This window comes from Venturia canescens, chromosome 10 (assembly GCF_019457755.1).
Source record: "Venturia canescens isolate UGA chromosome 10, ASM1945775v1, whole genome shotgun sequence".
Classification (NCBI taxonomy): domain Eukaryota; kingdom Metazoa; phylum Arthropoda; class Insecta; order Hymenoptera; family Ichneumonidae; genus Venturia; species Venturia canescens.
In genome coordinates this window covers 9590434-9609295 of record NC_057430.1, presented here as the reverse complement: position 1 = coordinate 9609295, position 18862 = coordinate 9590434, and the positions used below count along the sequence as shown (strand labels likewise).

The window sequence follows — 18862 nt, the reverse complement described above, 5'->3', positions numbered from 1 at the left end:
GCTAACAATTATTGAAGATCGAAAGAACCGAGGGAATCGAGGAAGAACGACGAGTGGAGGATGAAGGAAAACGGAAATCGCTTGACCCCGCGAACTTTTTGTTGTTGAAAATCAATCGCAATATGTCAATAGCGCTCACTTGGAAGCTTTTCCGAGTTTATGGCTCCGAAGACATGATATGACGGATACTTTTGTGAAGCGCCAATAACACTCCTCTTATTTCTAAGATCAATAAGCTGAAGGACGGCGCCTGGAGAGTAAGAAGAAAGAGGAGGAGAGAACGAGGAACGTAATCTCGAGAAGAGACAGCGTTGACTGTCAGGCTAAACAAACTTTCGTCGGAGCTCTCTTTGCTGTTTTAGACCGCTAATCGTGCTCCAACGTTCCGAACTGAATTTCCTCGCTGATATTCGGCTAGACATTTGTGGAGCTTCCGAGTGTAGTTTTCTCGGAACCTCGCTCCTTTATTTATCCCAAATTCATTTCATTTTATTGTTATTTATATTCGAGTAAATATCGCGAAAAACGAAGTCCACGCGCTTCCAGCAGCCAATCGTCGAAGCGACACACATCCCCGAGAGGACGCGGGAGCGCTGCGATAGCGAAGTCGCCGGTGGGCGAACGAGACGAGCCGTTCAGACACGGATGTGGAACGCAAACTTGGCACGGATTTACCTCCGAACGAAACCTGCCACGAAGAGACACCAACGATTGCTCATCTCAAACAATATTTCGCTCATGACGAGCACGATAATGACTACATCCGCGTGAAATAAGAACGGGAGAAGCGAACGACAAAAAGAGAAACTTTAAAATAAACAAGCATTGCGAACAGGTTCGGGGTTTTCCCATATTCGAGAATTTCGCCCTCCAGCTGTTGAGCCGGTTTCAGTCCTGTCTCTGACCCCAGAAACGATGCGTCGTTTTGTGCCTCGTGAATAATCTTCCTCGGCTCGTTCTACTTCGCGCCGGATATCAAATCGTCGCTCCTAATTAACTTTCGCAGTTCGACAGTGACGTTTTAACTCCATTTTTGTTTCCAAGTGCCGAGTCGTCGCGAACGAACAATATTTGAAAATGCTTCCCATTGGAAAACTCTGAAAATGCATAATTCACCGTGACATTTCGAAGGGCTTTATTTTTTCATTCACTTTTCGGCCATGGGAATACTCCGAAGTGCGAAAAAACATTGCGCTCGTTTACCAAGTAGGCGATTGAGACGCAATCAACTTTCCCATCTGTGCCTATGCTCCATTAACATCGTTATCTCATGCGAGACACCTCTGTACCATGTTTCAGAAACTGTATCTGCCGAAGGAAATGGATCCACGAGTACAAGCTCACCTGGCAACAAGAGACGTGGATTCAGCGGGTAAGTTTACTATTTTCATTGCGTACAAACCTATTTTTGTCCGAGTCGGTATTAATTACGGATCTAATGAAAATAAATATTAGCTCGAATTGCTGCGATCTCGTTGCAATGTAAATGTACTGAAATTCGAGAATTTTCACTCGAAAGTGGGAAGCGAGCGATAATGAAAACTGAAACATTATTGTCGCGGCAATAGGCAGAAATGGATAAAAACTTCGAACTTTTGTGGCTCGTACTCCCCAAAATGTTGGATTTCGTGGAATAAAACAAAGCGTGTATGACTGGAAATTTGAATTCATCACTCATTTATTTTGCTGTAATGGTAATTCATCAGTTTTTTTATTGTTACTGAGGAAGATGCGCAGGTTTTCACGAAACCGCACATTTTGCTCCGTGAAAATGGAGAATTCTTTCCTCCTTTCTGTGACGATAATTTGTCAGTCAAAATGAGTGTAAATTGACTCAGAAAAAACATCGCTCAAAGGCGATATTCGAGCGATATTCTTTCCCACAAGTTCGTTGAACTCGATAGCGATAAATCTTCCTTTCTAATGATTTTTTTTTTTTTTTTTTTTTGCAACCATCAACGAAAATTCGCACTCAATTTTTCGCCTCTTTCATTTTGTTTTTTGATTCGGATACACAGCGATAAAGAAAACCACCCTGTCGACATGTTCACGAGCCCCCACGTACTGTACGACTATTTATTTTATCTCAATTCATCTGTCTCTCGTGTCTCACACTAGATTAAAATCGTTCACCCGCGAGTGTCGTCATCGCCGAACCAGTGCAACGCCCAAAGCCTTTCATTCATTTCCTTCGCGCAACATAAATATCAAGCTGGATGCATTAACAAAGACATTGAGCGCCTCTCCTCTCCACCCACTGCGGCCCAATAATAGATCGTTCATCGGAGTGGAAAAAACCTACAGAACCAAAAAATTATTGAACCTTAGTGGAAATTCGAACGCGAAACGACTTTACTGTCGGGATCTAATGCGGAAGTTTCCGTTCGTTGTTTTATGTCGACCGAATTTTGGTAACTTGTGGCTGACGAAAGATGTGCAAAAATTCAGTCACTTTTTAAGGGTTTTTAAGGGTAAACGCGTAATAAAATCGCTCGAAATTGTTAATAAAATCAGACTTTGTTTTCGTCATACACAATCGTTTGATTTATTTTTCTTTGTTCGGGTGCGTTCGCTAGTGACGAAACTACATTGAATTGGTACCAAGTTGAGTCTTTTTTATAAAACGAGCATTGGATACGTGATTTTTGAATGTTTTTATTTGCGCTTTTCATAAAATTCCAAAGAAGGGAGTTTCCTAAAAAGAAGTATTAAAAAAAATATTTCTGTTGCACAATACATCTGTAGTTAGGGTAGGGATCTACCTTAATTAGGCAGGCAAAAAAAGACTACTTTCACGAATTTTTTTGTGACCGGTATAAATTATAAATATGAATATAAGAAGTGTTGAGTCTAAAAATACACTGTTCAATACACAAAAAAATTTGTTTGTACTCATTTTACTCAGTTTTTGTACAGAAAAATCGGGGAGAAGACAGATTCAAAAAAAGATGGGTAAAAAAAATGGTTTTAGATTCAATAGGTAAATTCAATGGGCTATCATACAATTTTTTTCAAAAATGATGAAATGCCGGTCATTTTTCCAAAAACTATGAAAAAAGCACGTTTTTCTCATCGTTTTTTGTAAAAAAAAAAATAGTTCTGCTCAAAATTTCAAAATTCGTATATGTGCTATAGCTATAGTCGTAAGAAAAAAGGTAAAATTTTGGTAAGGATCTCAAAAAACGTAATTTTGAAAAAAATGACAGGTACGCGGTACCGCACTGGGCGGGATGAGGATTAGCGCTCAGACAACCAAGTAAACGTCGCTAAAAAGCACACTTAGACTGCGCAGATTTTTATAAAATTTTAGTATGATACTCCTAAATTTGTATACTTTCGAAAAATGCAATAAAAAAAATTGATTTTTTGAGAATTCTAATTAGGGTAGACCCCTTAAGAATTTCTTTATTTTTGAGAAACGAACGTTCGTACCGATCGCAAGATTTCGAAATTGTTCAATATATTTTCCGTGAAAAATATTTCCGTTATTTAAATCCGTGAAAAATTGACGAAAAAAAAATCATCAAAGAGTTAAAAAAAACGAGAAATTCCCTTCCATCGCTAATGCACATAGCTTTTTCTGGTATTGAAAAAAAAAAAAAAAAAACGATTGAAAATGTTTGTATTTATTTCAGAAGAAAATGGTTGCCACAACCCCTGCGAAAGCTCAGCCAGGGCAAAGTAGAGAAATCTACAACCACAACATCAGTGGATCGTCCGTTACCGTTACTCAAAAAGACTGGCTCAGACAAGCGTTTCAAGTTGCCGACCGGCGACAAATCCGGCAGAGCCGTTTCCGAGGGCGAGGAGGAAGAAGAAGTTGACCTCGACGACGCCGAGACTCCGACATTCCTCGAACAAAACGGAGGAGAAGACGGCGAAGATGATTTCGAGCTCCCACCACCGATGAAACCAATCACTGAGCCGATACTCGTCGCGACCGGAAATGGACCACCGGGCTCTACAATACCTGACGAATTACCTGGCAAACGAGTGAGTTTTTCACCATCTCCACAATCACAACGAAAAAGCATCATTAATATTCCGTCGTCTGAACAAAAATGAAAATATTCCCGGATAAATTTAATCTCGAATCTTAATTCGAATCATCGTCAAATATTGGAAGGTGGGACCGAAGGATGAAATTGTATTTATTGCTAAGCACGGTTGTCGATTTTACTGTGTGCACCGTAAAGTTTATGAACGTGCGATAAAAATTCACTGCTACGAGACTCGTACACGAATCAAGGCCAAGGAAATCTTTTCTGTGCCGGAAGGTCAACGTTATGTAAGGTTTTGTCAAGTTTTAAACGTTTACTAAAACTTTTATCATGACAAGTTGAATTTTCAAAAATTCCACCAACTCGATCAACTCTTCGATAAAATATCCTTCGACCTACGCGCAGTTTCACAATTCATAGTTTAATGTTTTGCTAAACCTCAAAATTTATTCGACAGTTCCTTAAGAAATTTCTAGAGTCAACGAAAAAAACGTATTTTCTTTCTATTACATTTTTATTGGTATATAACTGAAAAAAATGATACTCGAAGGTCGAGGCTTTTTTTACATTTTTTCGATAGTCTGTGTAAGTGAGGGAAAGACGATAAGATTTCGATCGAAATATACGATAATAAACTATCGAACGGTGACTCATTTTATTTTTCAAGTGCACTCAAGTATCTTGTCAAATTATTGACGAATTGTTTAATAAAAGTGTTGATGACAAGATGCATCAATTTTTAGATTGGAAACAAACAGTTCTAGCCCAATCTAAATACGTTGTCATTGTCGTAGTCGTAATTTTTCAAAGTTCTTAACGAACCGTAAACTAAAAAATTCCAATGGAACAAAGCTATGCGCCTGAAATTGCGTGCAATTTATCTCCAACGTGAAAAACTCGAAAATCAGCTGTTTTGAGAACGCTAAATATATGGATTACCAAACGAGACAAAGTTGGCTGAGCTGAAAAACGTTTTTTTTTCTTTCATGCTATTGTGATGTGAGATTGTCTGTAGTGTATCTGGTCTTTGGATACTAATCAAATTTAATATTGCACGGGGTATCTCGTGCTGGTTGTTGAAGAGGACGAGAGTGGGAGAGCCGCAGTGAGAATCGCGTGCGCGCCGTTGATCAAAAGAGAAAAAGAGAGAAGGAGATTCAATGTAACAATAATTGTTTCCCTACTTTTTTTTATTTCCCGTTGCCTCGTAATTGAAAACGAGCATTCTCGAGTTCGCCTTAGCGGCGATAAGGCCGCGAACGCGTTTGATAAGCCTCGGCAACTCGGATCGTTTCATCCACACATATTCGCACACAAAAATTCTGTGTGTGTGTGTGTGTGTGTGCGCGTGTGTGCGTATGCGTGTTTTACGTACACTGTGCGTTAACCATTGGCCCCGTGCTCCAACGAATAAGCATTTAAATGACGAATGCAATCATCCAAAGTTATTGTATTCCCAGTTCGCATTCAGTTAAGAACGCCTCTCTTGATTGTTTTGTTTGCAGACTACCGAACGGTCTATCAAGACACTGGACGGAGCTACGACGGCTGACCTTGCTGAGATCGAACAAATAGTCAAGGAAAGAATGGTGAGCTGACAGCTGACTCGCATTATAATTTTACTGAGATTCTCTTTTCCCAATTAAGTATGCTCAATCGACAAAGCTTCGTTAATAAATCGGACGGTTTTATATATTTTTTAAATAAAATTTTGTCCCGTCGTTATTTTTGCTCATTCCATCGATATCGTACATCAAACTACATTTCTGAATTTCGTTATTGTTTTTTGAATTCGTCCGAATGATTTCAGTTTGTTGTCCCTGACAACATACTGCCCTTTTTTCGTTAATTTTCCGTTCTTTTTTCGTCTCTGCATTGTTCATACCGTTCGTATAGTTTGTATTTGACCATTTTGAGAATCTTTTCAATACAAATGTGCCATTTTATTGAAATTTAAATATTCTGAATAGTTTCACAGACGAAAAATTGTCATTTGAAAATGATGCGACGAAGCAGAGTGTAAAAACGACCAAAATATAACAAACCAAAGAATTAAAAGCTGAATAATATTTTAAGGAACAACACACGGAAAATCAGGAACGTCACAGCTTAATGAGGACACCAGCACGATCATCGACCGGTGAGGACGGTTACAGCGGAAGTGGCAGCACTTCGATAACCGAGGAGGTTGATCCCGAAGCAGCTGCATTGGCCAAGCGACAATTCGTCTTGCGAGAGTTGGTCGAGACTGAAAGGGATTACGTGAATGATTTGAGGCAAATTGTCGAAGGTTATATGGCTCACATGAGGGATCCGGAGAGCGATGTTCCGCTGCCCGAAGATCTCCGAGTCGGCAAGGACAAAATGGTCTTTGGCAATCTTGAGGCGATTTATGAATGGCACAGGGAGTAAGTTGACAACTAGGTGGAACGTGTTCCATTGAAAATTGAATTTCTCATTTTTAAGGGAAAAGTAACGCCCGAGAGATTTTCTAATCTGCAAATATATCAAAGCGACGTGAACATTGATTTTTTTCCATTTTATTCACAGTTTTTTCCTCAAAGCTCTTGAGCGTTGTCTCGAACGACCAGAAGAACTTGGTCCACTGTTCAAGCGATACGAGAGAAAACTTCACATGTACGTTGTATACTGTCAAAACAAACCGGTCTCGGAATACATCGTATCCGAGTATATCGACACGTACTTCGAGGTGAGCTAGCCCAAAATTGATTTTGAATTCCCCTTGTCCGTCCTTTCGAATCTATTTAGAGTGAAAATGTTTTTTTTTTTTTTATTTTTTCAAGGAATTGCGAGTTAAGCTTGGACATCGACTGCAACTCTGCGATCTCTTAATAAAACCAGTCCAAAGGATTATGAAATATCAGCTGTTACTGCGCGATGCTCTTCGGCTGACCGAGAGAACTTCGAGACTCTCTGAGATTGAGGATCTTAGAGCAGCAGCGCACATTATGCGCGTTATTCCAAAAGCAGCCAACGACATGATGGACGTCGGCAGATTGCAGGGTTTTGACGTTAGTAACAGTGAAAAAAAATTCCTTTATTTATTTTAACGTCATTTCCAAATCAGTCCGAGAGGCTCCTATCGTCGTTATCAATAAACTTTCCATTCCCTTATTTTATTGGTATATTTATTGTTTATTCGAAGCATTCTGAATCCAGGTAATTTTAGACTGAAACTGGAACACATACATAAACAGTTAATCGTGCTTTCTAACAGGGAAAAATAACAGCGCAAGGCAAATTACTGTTGCACGGACCTTTATTGGTAAGCGAATTGTCGAACGTGCAAGCCCGAGGACGGGAATGGCAGATCTTTCTCTTTGAACAAAATATAATATTCAGTGAAGCCGTTGGCAAAAAAACTCAGTTTACCAATCCTGCCTACATATACAAAGCTCATATCCAGGTAAGTTCTGCATTAATCGTGAACAATGTTCTTTGAACGCCGTTGTCTCGCTACAGTCACGGTGTACAGTTAACTTTGAAAAATTGTGAAAAGCTACACAATTATTGTTGCGAAATATATCGAATCTGGAACACAGTCTCCATCTTCGAACGTAAACTGTACGATGAACTGGAGAACGGATCCGATATTTTTATAAAACGTTACTCGCGTTCGACAATCGTTGATCGACGACTCTCTTGGTATTTTTATACCGAAGAAAATATTATATCACAGAGTTTCATTCGATGACGTTTCGATCACAAGAATTCGACGAATCTCAAAAAGTTTCAAAACAAACAGAAGAAACGTGACAACTGCCTTAGCCATAAAAGCACGTTGAGTGAAACAAAATAAGTAATGAAAATGGTAAATTCCACAGGTGAATAAAATGAGTTTAGAGGAATGTCCGGAGGACAGCGACAAATTTATAATTCGTTCGACGGATCCATTGACACCGGGTGTAGGATTTTCATGCAGCGTTATAGATGAAAACGGGCCACGTAAGCAAGAGTGGTGCGACACTATAACGTCAATATTACAGACACAGCACGATTTTCTCAAGGCTATACAGTCGCCGATCGCCTACCAAAAGGAACTTACCAAATACCCACAGTAAGCGTCTCTATACCTTCTACAGACAAAATTTAAAAAAATAAATAAATAAATAAAACCAAAAAAGCAACAACCAAAAATAATAAGAGCAACACACCTCACTGATTCTCTTTTAACACTTATAAACCTGTGAATAATTCGTTCCAACAATATTTTTGTATATTTTATATATGAGGAATAACGAAATGCTGTAAGGTAGATAACAAAAAAAACAGTAGTAGTCTAATCCTGGGACCCGAACCCTTCACCACCTTACTTTCGAAGGGAAGAGGAAGAGGGAAAGAGCGAGAGGAAGAGAAAACGAGAGAAAGAAAAATATTCGAAAAAACAAAAATAAAGCAAAAAAAAAGAAGTCCACGACGAACCAACGTCGTCCCATGTGACACAAATCCCTCTTTGAGAATTATTGAATTCGATCTCCTAGCTTATTTAAAGTCTTCTCACGATAATTACTCTCACTTTTACTTGTTCTTGCTCCCCTGAGCCTATAACATTTGCTAATCCGTTCCAATGTGCATATATACATATTACGAGCGTATATACCTATATATATAACTATATACAGCTATTAAAACATATATTTATATATATACGTATATATAGATATGAAAAACCTATAAATATATATATTGGCGTGGTGAGAGGGCGCTTGCTGATGAGAGCCTATCGTATCAATAACATATTACGACGAAAATGTACGATATATTTATAGTAATTTTAATAACGTTTATAACACCGCACTCGTCGCAACAGGCGACGGTGTATTGTAAATAATACATATATTACTTGAGAAAAGCAAAACAACCAACAACAATACAAAACAACAACAAAAAATCAAATTATAACCAACTCGTATGAGCGTAACACTTTGTTTAGAATAAATCATAAATTGATCAAGAAATATTTGAACTTCGATGGTGCATCGTAAATCCTTATTATTATTACCCTCTCGCCTCACACGTAGCACCTTTCTAACAGCACTGAGCACCTCGACTAATCGCTTGTTTTATTATGATTTTAAGAGGAAAAAAAAACACAGTACTCATCCGCCCAAATAATTAATATTCTCACGTCCTTCGAATTTCCGTCCCCCTCCGTTTTCACTTGCTTATCGGATTCCCTGTCGTTAATACTCTCGATGTGTGAGATTTTTTCTCAACTCTTTTCAACCAGCACCGTAACCTCGGAGATTTTTTAACACCTAAAGTAACGCGGTGTCCCAACATCGGTGTGTGATATGTGAGGAGTCTCATTTTTTTTCTTTACTTTTTGAATTTCATTTCAACTCGTTGGAGGAAAAATGTAGGTTTTTTCGACTCTTTTTTTTTAACATATAATTTATATAGAAATCACTTTTTTCAATAGTTTTTAATCAACATCTTCCTCACTTATTGAGATTTGATGGAATTCTTCAGCGATATCTATGATTTTGCAACTTACCAGTGGATGATTATATTTCGAATGAAAAAAAAAATTAGCTCATTTGAAGTACAAGTGAATCGAAATAAAAATGAGACAGCCTCTGTAACCGTCGTCGATCTTTGGCATGATTCGCGATTCATGGGCTGCACACGGACTGCCTTGGGTACTTTGACCGGTAACCCGGAATGATTTACAATTTCTCGATCTACTTCGATGTTTGTGGATTATTTTTACAACTCAATTGGACGTGATCGCTGTGATCAGTTGACATGGAAGATCAAATGTTGAAATCATCAAAACAAATCTTTTTTTACAAAAAGTTTTTGATTTCGACCATTCGATTTTCAATTCACAAGCAAAATAAAATTTCCCAACGAAGTAGACGAGAAAATTGTAATCGTATTTCGGGGATTTCATTTGGAAACTTATCGATGAATGCAGAAAAAAAAATAACAATTAAAGAGATTGGAAACGCATGATGTCGAGGTAGCATCGTACTGTGTTTTTTTTTTTTTGGACATTTATTTATGATTTGCTGGCCGTAACAGCCGTGGCACGACGCCGGAACCATCAGTGACTAGAGCAGCGGTATCGATACCACCAACCCTAACGGTTACCGGATCCGCCAATAAAGAGCGAAGAAACGGACATTCGCGAAAAAATCAACCCGTTCAACGCGCTCACACCGGTGGATTAGAGGGCGAGACACCACGCACGCCGAGCCCGACGAAAAGTAAACTGAATTTCCTCGAGGGATTTAGGAACACGTTACGCGCTCGTTCACCAGTTCGCACCAATTCCATTCCGGTGAGCGAGAGCTTATTATTTTCGCAAAAGCATTTTATCTTTGATTTTATTTATTTATTTATTATTTCGGCGCACGCGGGGTCGGTTCTCAACGGGTCTAAAGAGAAGAGATTTCGGAAAGTGATGAAAAACGATATGCATTTTAATCCACCTTCGGCTTTCTTTCACGATTGTACTAGAATTCTTTTTCTCATTTACTATTTTACAGCCAAGGGACTCTTCCGCTTCCTCCTCTTGATGCCTATCGCTATGGGCTCTCTATTGCTATGCATTGTGTCATTGCGGCAAGAGAGCCTCGTACTTCTATTACTAAACTATATAAATACACTAAAGAAACAAAAGATAAAGCTATTTTTAAGATTACGAAAAAGAGTTACGTCGATTTAAAAACGTGAAGATTAAAATGAGATCAAACGAACACACTAAAGAGACTATCAAAACAGCCCCCTTGAAAGTACAAATACCAAAATAAACGTGTTTACGATGTATAGTGTCCGAAGTGCCCTACGCTAGTTCAAAACAATATAGAAGAATATATCGTACGGAGTTTGTAAAGAAAATAATGAAAATAAATTTCGCTAAAACGATTAAATATATGAATTTATGTGCGGCGAGAGGATGAAGGATTAAGAAATGCGCTTCTCGATGCTAGACTAACCAGCACGTTGGGGGATGATGACGAAAGGTAATGGGTGGTGGTGATGGTGATGGTGATCATTCTTTAATCATCTCCCCTTTTACTCAATATACTCTGCTGTTCTCTCTGCCTCTATCTTCTATCTTCAAATTTACATTTTAAATATTATACTTGAAAAATGCTGAAGAAAAAAATGACAATAGAGTTTATAGAAATATTGTTTTGCAATGTTTCAGTCGTTTATGAGAAAATGATAAATTTCTAAGAAATCAGAATCGCAATGGATTTACAATTCGTTTACCAACGTGTCTCAATTAAACGATAACGAACCTCAAGTATTTTCAAAATTGGAATCACTCGGAGAATATTTTTTTTTTTTTTGCTACATCCTTTCAAAATTTCACCTCATTTGATTTCAAGTTTTGGTAGCTAGTATACTGTTGGAGGGTGAATTCGAAGGATGTTTAGTTCATTTGAAATTTTGAAGTCGTGGAACTTGAAAATAAAGTTCAATGTCAATTAAAATGAGATAAAAATTATTCGTATGCACAAGTTTCATGTATAATGCTTCTCGTGAAAAACTATCTTGTTCTGTTCTACGCTATACGCGCTTCGCTATAAGAACGGTGGGGGAGCATGAGCTATGGGAGGAAGCTGTGATGCAGCGGTGGTGAAATTCGACTGAAAAAAAAACGACGGGAAAAAGGCATGGAAAAAACTAAAAATGTAAAAATACGCATGACTGAGAGCTAACAGAGAAATTTTGGGAAAAAGTATTTTATAAAACGAGAAGGAAAACGCGAATTTCCCAGGTTGCTCCGGGAGCTCGTGTGAGATTGGCAGCCGATTGGGGAAAACTACACGCCGGTGACGAACTCGTGGTTTCCCATCTCGATGGACCTGGTCTGGTCGTTTCACCGCTCGATGCCAAAGAAGAATTGTGGATACCAGCGAGTCTCATTCCAAATTCTTCCTTCAGTCGAGCTTGGTCGTTCAGGCCAAGAAAAACAGATTCTGAGAGAAGCAACGTCGCGGCAACAAAATCACTCGACAAAAAAGGTCCGCCCAAAATTCTAGGAGGCTCCTCACCGGTCAGGGTCACTGCGGGTGAAATAGCGAGATTATCGGTCGAAGTTAGCAATGCTGACGGCGCTATTATCACGTGGACAAAGGAGGACGAGAATGAACACGACGTTGAAACCGACGAACGACACCAAATGCGTCAGAGCACTGGCCTCATGTATCTCGAAATCTCGCGCTGTCGATTGTCTGATTCGGGAGTTTATCGTTGCAGTGTTCAAGCCGAGAATGGCTCTTGCTCCGCTAAAATTACCCTCTGCGTTTTAGGTGAGTTTCGAGTACAGATAAGTTTCAAGAATGGTGGCAAAGACGGTAGAAATTTTCGAATAACATGAAAATTTTCTAAATCTCATTGAGGACTAAATTTTAATGGCTCAACATTATTTGTACAACATTTCAAAAAAATCATTTCTTCATATCCTCCTTGTTCTTCTTTTAAAAGAATGTCGAATCAGAATTTGGCAATTCGATAAAGGTCTGAAAACATGCTTCAATTTCTGCATGATACGAACCATTTTTGTGCTTCGATTCTGACTCAACCATTGGATAATCCTTATAACGTAATGCATTAAACGACACTTGTTCAAATTATAATGCTTAAAAGAATAGATTTGAACGCAGATTTTTCGTTTCGATACTAATTGAAACACCAAATGAGCCCGAAGTGTCACTGACATTTTCCTGAGCCCCAGTCGTTACTATGTTCTGGCGTTTTATTAACCAACATTTCCAATTTTTAAGTAACCCGATAAACTGCTGTCTTGACATAATGGTTCAGATTGAAAACAAAAATTTTGCATGGTGTCTAATATTGAAAAATAAGATAATAAATGAAAAATATGTTTATCAGGAACTGGTGGATCAACGTGGGCTTATGTATTGAGCACGACGAAAGTGAAGGTTGATTGGGAGCAGCGTGAGTTTGATGTCTGCGACGTCGAATGTAGAACGATACCTTCGTCGATGTGGTTACCAATATTGGAAAATGTGCGAAATCCACCGGCAATAATTGAGCTGTCGTCAGGCGCGTCGTACAGTTTTCGAGCTGTTGGTAAAAACGGAAATGTGACATCACCTTCGGCGGTTGTGACTTTACCCGTTGACGAGAGCATCAGTTGGGAAGCGGAACAATTCATCGGTCGATATTTGGAACTTGACGAACTTGGTAAAGGACGATATGCGATTGTAAGAAGAGCGAGGGACCGGGGAACCGGCCAAGAAGTTGCACTCAAACAAACCCCTCGTCATAAGCAGTCGAGGACACTCACGCGCGCCGAATACGATTTGTTGGCTTCCACTCATCATGGCAACATTGTCAGAGCTTTCGCTCTTTTCGAGAATGCTCCACAACCTGGAGTTGACACTATTGTACTGGAATTGTGAGTATAACGATTTAGAAAGCTCTTGAGAATGTTGAGAATGCAATTATATTAAAATCCCACTTAGTCACTAAACAATGAAATTTTTAAATGAATTCATTCCGACATTTAATTACAGAGTCCGAGGCCCTACGCTCTTCGTGTACCTAAGCAAAAAGACTGATTACACAGAATCGATGGCGAGTAAATACGCGAATCAATTGTTATCTGCCTTGCAATGGCTCCATCAGAGAAATAAATGTCACTTGGATGTTAAGCCAGAAAATGTACTGGTAGATCAAGACACTGGTATTGTGAAACTCGTCGATTTGGGGGAAGCCGTCAGAAGACCGGTGGACGAAGTCGTTCCACCGGCAGACTTGGAGTTCGCAGCTCCGGAACTGGTGCTTGGGAGACCCACAGGATCTTACACGGATATGTGGGCTGCTGGTGTATTTATTTATGTACTTTTGAGGTAATTGACCTTAACTTGTGTTAAAAATCATTTATTTTTTAATACCTTTTCGAACATTCTGATTGTGTCAAAGAAATGTAAACTGGTTTTTCTAATCTAATGTTCCTTCAATATTGTGCTGAATTAAATCCAGATTCTCTAGGATCCGGAACTGAAAATATGAATATTCTATGTTCCAGCGGCTTGTCACCATTTCTTGACGACTCGGTTGAAGAAACTACTGCCAATATATTAAAATGTGATTTCTGTTTTCCCGACGAATATTTTGAGACTATATCAAATGATGCCAAGAATCTACTCAGCCGACTGCTGTGCCTGAGAGGAGAGGAGCGCGGTGATGCGGGAACTGCTTTGAATTCTCCGTGGTTTACGGTACGACCAGTGTCACTTCTCCATTTTTCCCCCAAACCGCTCGGGCACTTTTTCTCGGCACTACAATACGCAGGAAAAAATGAATTTTGGAAATACTCCCGATTCGTTCAATTTCAAATTATACTTTCAACCATTCGAATTCATTCATTTAAACCGTGTGCTAATATTCTTTAATATTGACTAATCAAGTTTAATTCTTCATCAAAACACGAAGGAATCTTCGAACCGGAATATTTTTTATCTCGGCAACAAAAATTTCTGAGATGGCAAATTTGCAAAAGAAAATCGTCAAAGCTTCGACTTATAGCGTCATTCAAAATTTGGAAGAATCCGCTGAACGACGGATGCGCGAATGGTTTCACAACTGAACGATCACTCAAAATACTGGCTTCCCCCGCAGCGCCTTAACTCTGTTTCCTCTGCTCTTGAGATTAGATTCATTGATAATAATTATTGTAATTATTGATTACAGGTAACGAAAGGTGCTACAATACCCGCAAAACGTATGGCAGCGTTCACCGATCGACGAGCTCACTGTTCGAAACCCCATCAAGATCACAACGACAGTTTTTACTCGTAATATTGAGCATTACTTATGTTATTATTTCAATTATCATTATAATCATCATCATCATCATCATCATCATCATTATACAAAAAAGAAAACTTAACTTGTCATAAGGATTTTCAAGAAACCGATTACCTTCGAGCTCGTATGTAAATAAGATGTATTTAAATTTATACTGTGCAACGAAACGCATCTTCATTAAGTGACTTTAGTTAAGTGAACATGAAATACTTGGCGAGATTTTTTGTACTTATCCGATATTTAGAAATGACATGTACATATTTTTGTATGAAATGTTGCTATTAATAGTTCTTTGATGAAAAACTACATTTCGTTTGACACTTTAAAACCAAAAGAGGGAGACGAAGAACGCTGATAATTGAAAAAGCGTGAAACAGACAATCGGGCTTCAGTGAACTTGGGAATGAACAACACCGAAAATCTGTAAGCTTGAAATCCAGGAGTTTCATCTGTATGAAAAAATCCAGTATTACGAGGTCGTACTCGATAGTCACATTTTATCGCTCTGATAAATTCGATTCTTTCAGGGATTACCTCGACTTCAATCTTATCTGCAAGTCTGCAAATTTGTGAATCGCTTTTATCGTTAATAACAATTATGAAATCATTAGCATTCTGGGTAAATAGAGCTAGTTGTTGAGACTACGTATAACTTTATTTCCGAGATTGAAAACCGATGAAAACTTCGCTTTTACACTTTCTTCGTCCTTTACTCTCATTCCTTTAAGGTATTTGACCCGAACCTTCTCTTCAGCGTAAAATTCCGCGTACGAGACGACGAAATTCGAACGCGAAATATTCCTAAAAAATGGGAAACACAAATTTTTCACAATAAAAAATTGGGACCGTAGTCGATCCCGAGATAGAAATCTACTGCGAATCCCCTTCGACGATAAATTCCTTACGGTCGAACCAAGAGACAGTTTCTGTCTCCTTTCTTCTGAAGATACTTTTGAAAAGATAAAACTACTGGCCAATGAGCACGACTGCAGCCACTTGACTCTCTGGCGATCATATTTCGGAATGCTGTGAACGATAATGGCACGTCGTCGATGCATTATCAACATCACTGTGGAACGAGAATTAGCCAAGAGGGGATCACATTACGACGAGTTACGAAAAGATTTTTTATCAGCCACGAGGTTCGTCGACGCTGCTACGACAATAATTTATTCGATTATTTCGTAAAACCTTTAAATATTTAATGATAATGTGTTAAGGCAGTATGTATTCCTCCATTATGTTGTTCGTTGAGCAGCTTTTATCGAGTTGCGCCGACCAAATGAATGGAATTTTATTTCAATATTTATTTCTGTCAGACAAGAACTACGATCAATTTATTTGCAATTATCCGCTCAGAATGACCGCCCTGATTTTTCTAGCACATAAGATAATGCGGAAAATCAGTTTTTGACCTTTTCCCGTCCGAGAGTAAGAATCTTACGAACCTTAAGCGAATTAATCGCAGTCGCGTAAACGTAAATTCGAAAAAACGATTTTGCATGAAACCACATAGATCTGTTTTTTCTACACTCGGTCAAAGGGCTTCCGAATGGGACTAAGCCCAAATTACACGAACGAATTTCCTGGAGCATCGCACAGGCAAGCGATGCAACAATGCGACGTACCCTTTGGCTACGACCTGTTTATTCGATTCGCGTTCCACTCAATACCCACAATACATATATTTATAAGTGGGTGTCTGTGTTCGCAAAGCACAAGGACGTTCTATAGATAAAACTCGTATGTTGAAGTCTTGAGTCATTTTGCTGTTTTTACACAAAAATATATCACGAAATGACAGGACCAATACGTCACATTGTGCCAGCCACAGGTGGGCGACGGATTTTTGTTTTTTCGAGTTACTTTTTTTAATATCATAACAGAACCGGAGTTTCTAATGACATCCAGTTTGGTTGCTGGATATTAAAAATCAGGAGTTTCGAGAACCCTTTGAACTCTCCATGACACAAGAACAAAAGGTTCGAATGTTTTCAGTGAAATTCAGACACACATTTACAAATTAATGAACAAGTGTCATTGGGATGCACATTTGGGCTACGATTGGACCAATTCCAATGTTTTCAACACGAGCTGTCAAAAAATTATGGACTTGGGGCAAAAAATGAGTGATTCTGAGAAAATTTCGGGTTTATACGTAAATTCGAAGTCTTGGGCGAAAGAAATTGAATTCTTATAGGATTCGAGCAGGAAATCAGGGTGAAAAGTCGATTGGAAAAAAAAAACCGAAATTCACATTATGAGATGACGCGAATTCGACGTTTTTGAGATTCAGGAAATGCTCACGAAATATGTGCCGCATGGAAAAAATAATATTTAATGCGAAAACTCGATCGCGATCGTTTCTAGAACACATGAAAAAAATATTGAAAAATATTTTGCTCAATAAATCACGATGAAAATGGATATTTTTATTAAAAGCTGCAACACCGTTACGCCGTCACTGATTCGAGTGGAGTTAGAACCGACTTTCCCCTAAATGTCTAATTTCACGGGCGTCCTTTGGATCGCGAAAAAAAAGTAACGAATACCTCGACAATGTCAAAGATTTTCACACGAGTGAAAAGAGCGTAAAGGCGCGCGTTTAGCAATAATCTATTCTGTGCAAGGTCCGCAAAACGTGGATCCTTAGGATGTATAAATAACACCTCGTAGTCGACGTTGCTCCATTGAACTTTGGCGCTTGCGGGGCTCAACATTTACTGGACAGTAGCCAGAGTTACGCAAGTTGAAACGCGCTCGCTCGTGCTCTCTATCTCGCACCGCTTTTGACCTCAATACCTCGCGGGTAGAATTGACCTTGCGTCTCATTACCGTCGAGGTAACACACAAAAACAAGACACAGGGGAAGCACACACCCTGCTTATCAATCGGCACTCACTTTAAAGGTTTTTCTTCTTCTTTTTACTCACCGTTGAGATTCTTTTATTTATCCTGTATCGGAATCAATCCGTCACTTTTTTTACGCGAGTGATTTGTTGACAAATACTTGAGAACGTCGAAATGTCAGAGAATTCGATTCGTTTCGACGATGTACACATTCCTGGGAAAACATTGAATATGGCGTCGTTTTTTCCGAACGTTTCTTTATTAGACATTTATATTGCTTTCTTTTATTAATTGTTATATCGACGACTCAAAAATCACGTGAACATCATTCAGTTTGTTTACTTCCTTTTATTAATAGATTCAGTGGATCAATCATGCTTTTACAGCCAAATTTCGTGTCTGATAACTGGCGTTGTCCAAATTATGTAATGCTGCAGAGAAATCAGTGTATTTTTTTAGAATTGTATGTTCTTGAGTATATATCGAGCCTTCGATACGCTTGCGTGTACAAAAGGTTTATTCTTGTAATGCTGTATTCATTCCCGTAACCGAATAAACGACAAGAACCTCAATGTTTTCGTAGAAAATGTGTAATTGTGCGTTAGAAGCGCACGCATTCCTTTCCCGAATTTCCAGAATGTTTCTCTGTTATTGCTGCTTAATTTTCCGAAGATTAGTTATGAACAGTGAAGAAATATTCCTTATTGCGATTGCATTCGCATGCAATCGTACGAGCATAACGACAATATTCGATATAAGTGTTGAACCATCTCGCTTGCCAATGATCGATCGTCACACAAGGGCGGCGAATCGCGTAGCTTTAGCCGCTCCCATTCGTTAAATTTTCGTGTCGTTCGAAGATCTTGTAAAATCCCGGTCAGACAATACCCTTCGAATAGGACAAAACAAAGGATTTTGCTCGAGGATTAAGAACAGAGACGGTTGTTTTTAAACGAAATTCAGCGAATCCCTTGTTCCTTCGGTTCGGAGAAAACCCAGCAGCAACGAATGTATAACGACAAATTCGAAGTGTTGCCACAAATCCCAGCCCTTTTTAGGTTAGGAATACAGGCATTAAGCTTTGAACGAGACCGAATCATTACTCGACGTGGTCACTATATTCTAGGGTTAAACGAGACCTTCGTTATTGAATTCGGAATATTTTATTAAGGGTTTTCAGGTATAAAAGTATC

The 18862-nt window shown here is 38.8% G+C and overlaps 1 protein-coding gene across 4 annotated transcripts in view; it reads left to right on the top strand.

Moving 5' to 3' along the window:
- The window catches only part of trio (trio Rho guanine nucleotide exchange factor), a 67974-nt gene extending 52849 nt beyond the window's left edge, over positions 1 to 15125 (top strand). For 3 of the 4 annotated variants that reach the window (XM_043431326.1, XM_043431327.1, XM_043431325.1), the window contains exons 21-34: positions 1300 to 1372; positions 3636 to 3993; positions 5507 to 5590; positions 6078 to 6409; positions 6552 to 6711; positions 6806 to 7033; positions 7240 to 7428; positions 7847 to 8079; positions 10050 to 10308; positions 11758 to 12292; positions 12876 to 13404; positions 13523 to 13858; positions 14038 to 14230; positions 14703 to 15125. In XM_043431326.1, the coding sequence (XP_043287261.1) occupies positions 1300 to 1372; positions 3636 to 3993; positions 5507 to 5590; positions 6078 to 6409; positions 6552 to 6711; positions 6806 to 7033; positions 7240 to 7428; positions 7847 to 8079; positions 10050 to 10308; positions 11758 to 12292; positions 12876 to 13404; positions 13523 to 13858; positions 14038 to 14230; positions 14703 to 14810 (3617 nt within the window). In that variant the 3' untranslated portion in view covers positions 14811 to 15125. Of the gene's footprint in view, positions 1 to 1299; positions 1373 to 3635; positions 3994 to 5506; positions 5591 to 6077; positions 6410 to 6551; positions 6712 to 6805; positions 7034 to 7239; positions 7429 to 7846; positions 8080 to 10049; positions 10309 to 10516; positions 10901 to 11757; positions 12293 to 12875; positions 13405 to 13522; positions 13859 to 14037; positions 14231 to 14702 lie in introns of those variants that run through there. The other variant, XM_043431328.1, reaches the window with a different exon arrangement.
- Positions 15126 to 18862: the final 3737 nt, after the last annotated feature.